Source organism: Biomphalaria glabrata, chromosome 14, assembly GCF_947242115.1.
Source record: "Biomphalaria glabrata chromosome 14, xgBioGlab47.1, whole genome shotgun sequence".
Taxonomy (NCBI): Eukaryota; Metazoa; Mollusca; class Gastropoda; family Planorbidae; genus Biomphalaria; species Biomphalaria glabrata.
In genome coordinates, this window is record NC_074724.1 from 22,163,733 (window position 1) to 22,167,386 (window position 3,654).

At 42.1% G+C, this 3,654-nt stretch overlaps 1 protein-coding gene across 1 annotated transcript; it reads right to left on the reverse strand.

The window, feature by feature from the left end:
• Window positions 1-702: 702 nt before the first annotated feature.
• On the reverse strand, window positions 703-3,654 carry LOC129922697 (uncharacterized). The gene has a single exon (XM_056009628.1). The coding sequence runs from the start codon at window positions 3,652-3,654 to the stop codon at window positions 703-705; it is 2,952 nt and encodes a 983-aa protein (XP_055865603.1).

Below are 3,654 nucleotides of genomic sequence, written 5' to 3' on the forward strand. Positions count from 1 at the left end.
TTAACCTGCTCCTGAGTTGCAGCTCCAATATCTTTTTAATGTTTTCTCCTACGGGACTGATGACGTTGTTTCTAACCCTGTGACCTAAGAATGTTATTTCTTCCAACCCAATTTCTACTTTCTCAGCCTGGATGGTCAAACCATTCTCTTGTATTACTTTAAAGATATCTCTAATACCTTTTAAATGGTCCTCCCAATTCTCATGGAATAGACATATGTCGTCCAGGTAACATATGACGTTCTGTCTATTACCGACAACCGATGCCATCATCCTGTTAAACGTAGCAGGGGCGTTTATCAGTCCAAAGCTCATACAGTTCCATTGGAACGTCCCATACGGCGTCGTGAATGCTGTATATGGTTTCGCCCTCTCAGTCAGTGGTACTTGCCAATATCCCTTCGTTAAATCCAGCTTAGTGAAGATTTTAGCATTCGAGAGTTTGTGTAATATATCGTCGATATTTGGCATAGGATACGGATTCCGTTATTTTATTCAACTTCCTATAGTCCACACAAAGTCTGATATCTCCATTTTTCTTCTTTACTATCACTATCGGTGAAGCGTATGGAGAGACTGAAGGTTCTATAATCCCCAGTTTCAATAAACTGTCTATTTCTCTCTTCACCTTTTCTTGTAGATGTAATGGAACTCTGTACGGTCTCATGAAGATGGGCTTATCCTCCATTAGATTTATATCATGGCTAATAACGTTCGTCTTCCCAGGCAAGCTCGAAAACATTTCTTTGAATTTGTAGACCATGTTTTTGTATATCTCTTGCTTTCTCCTGTGACAAGTTCTCCAAGTTAAGTTTTTCCCATGTTTGATTCTTATTCACTTCCAGCAGCGGTATATCTTTAATATCATTGTCTTTGTTCTCCTCTTCTATTAGCACTAGTAAACATTCTTCTGTCTGTTCCCCATTGTTTTCTGCTTCCATATGTTCTCCATGTGTTTCCTCTCTATCTCTTTCCATATATCTTTTCAAATTGTTGATATGGTGTGTTCTTACTTTACCATTAATATCTACTTTGTAATTCACTGCGCTTGTTTTGTCAGTAATTATGTACGGCCCTTTCCATTGCTTGCCTATCTTGTTCTTCAAATCATTCACCAGAATCAGAACTTTATCTCCTATCTCTAGATTTCTTATTTGTCTTTTTTCGTTCACCCTCTCCCGTGTATTGTGTTTATATCTGGAGCAGTTGTCGTAGGCTTCCTTCCAAATTTGCTTCAGATCTAGTACTGCTTCATCCTCTTCTGTTGCAATGACGTTGGTTATAAAACTCTCCTTAAAAATTTGAACTTCATCCCGAGGTTTTCGTCCATATACTAGTTCATAGGGTGAGAATTGTGTGGCTTCGTGTACATTATTCCTGTGTGCAAATAGTACGAAATTGATGTACCGATCCCAATGACTCTGATTGTTCTGAACAATTTTGGCCAGAGCCCTTTTAAGATCCCCGTTAAACCGCTCGCAGGTCCCGTTTCCTTCTGCGTGGTAAACCGATGACGTCATATGCCGCATGCCTGACTGCTCCATCCACTTCTTAAATTGTTCCGACCGGAACTGAGATGCGTTGTCCGTCAGCAATATCTTCGGCATCCCATACCTGGTTATCCACTTTTGTGTTAGGCCATTGATAATGTTCTCCGTGTCTATATTAGACAATGCCACCGCTTCCGGGTACCTAGTAAACATGTCAATTATTGTTAGTATGTATCTGCTTTTACTTTCCGTTTTAGTCAATGGACCTATAATGTCGATGGCTATTTTCTGGAAAGGTTCCATTGGTTCATCCATGGCCTGCAACGGTGCCTTACCCATCCGTCCCTTAGCTTCTTTCTTTTGACATATGTCGCATGAGCCTATGTACTTGGCGATAGTGGTTTTCATGTTTGGCCAAAAGAAATGCCTGGACAAGTTTTTGAAGCACTTCTTTGTCCCGCTATGTGCTGTCATGTTATTGTCGTGTACAATCACAAGCGCGTCTTGCCAATACTTCTGGGGAAGTACCAACTGTTTCACTTTCCTCCCATTCAGTATTGTCTGTCTAAACAGTATGTCATTTTCAACTTTGAACTTTTCCATTGGATTATTATTCTTCTTGTCTTCCACCCTGGCATATATCCTTCCAACTATGTTATCCAACTTTTGCTCCTGTGCAAACCTGGGTATTTCCTTTGTTTCTTCCAAGTCCTCCTGCTCTTCTTTCCTTGAATCATTTTCTTCCGTTTCTGCTAGTTGGTTGTTTTCGAGTCCGTTTCCCCTTGGTTGCTCCATCGTCTCCGTCGATCCACTCTCTATGCTATTTTCTTGCGCCTCTGCTTTTCTTATCCCCTCTGCTCTTGTCATGACCATATTGCTCTCGTATGGCGTGGTGTCCGTGCTCTGGTTCATCTGTTTATACTTGTTTTGCCATGCTGCTAGCTCCTCTGTAGTGCACTCCTTCACTCCTGGTATATTGCCAATTAACATGTCTTGTCTCATCTCGGGCATTGCGACTCCCTCGCAATATCCAGTGTAGAATGGCGTCTCAATGAAGACCCTAAATGCTTCAAATTCCTTGATGCTTCCGTCCGCAAACTCCACCTTCCTCTGGTACCCTCTATAATCTTGTGGTTCAATGAAGTTACTCCTGATAACGATCGTGTTACAGCCACTATCGCGGACCGCCCGTACCGGCCGCTTATTTATGAACCCTGGGTAAAATGTGAAACTATCACTGTTCCCCTTCACAAAGTACACCCTGTCCACACCTCTGGGTTGCTGCTCTCTGCTTTTACTTCTATTTTCCTTATTTCTGTTATTACTGTAGTTATTGTAACCACTCCGATTGCTGTAATTGTTCCTACCACTGGACCTGCTCTGTGACCTCATGCAGTTCACTGCAATGTGCCCTTTCCTTCCACATGTATAACATGTCACTCCTTTAGCCCTTCCGCTATTACTATTCCCTCTGACGGGTTGTGGCTCTCGCCCTCTGCTTCTACCCCTATCCTTGTTTTCCTGTGTATATCCCACCAAGTCAATATTTTTCTTGTCTTTATTTGAAAGTGGGTTGCTGGGATACGCCTTTTTATATGTTCTAATAATTTCTGTCACTTCGTCCAACACCTTTGGGTTCCTTTCTTTTACAAAAGACTGCAGCTGGAGATCGCATTTATTGAGAAAATTATCAATCAAGATAAAGTTCCTCAACCCCTCGTAGGTGTTCTCTACATTCTCGAATCCGAGCCATTTAGTGAAGAAGTCTTTCTCTGAGTTGATAGTTGTTTGTGGATCAACTTGGCTGGATGGAGTGTTTTCGTAATACTTCTTTCGGAATGTTGCCGCGTTGTGCCCGTATGCGTTTAGTAGTTCCTTCTTTAGCACCTGATAGCTGTTTTGCATCGAGTGGTCGTGGTTTTGGCAAATCGTGAGGCCTTTCCCATGTACGAAGTCCAACAAGATTTCGGACCACTCCTTCTCTAGGACGTTAAACTTTGCTAGTTTAATTTCAAAACGCTTTAGATAGTCGCCGATGTCGTCCTTGTCTTCTGCAAAAGGTTGGTTTTTCTTTTTCATCCATGCGGCGCTACTATGGCTTTCTATGTTGGCACTATTGTTGCTGTTCCCTTCGGTGGGCACACTTACACCAGCCTCTATCCTCAT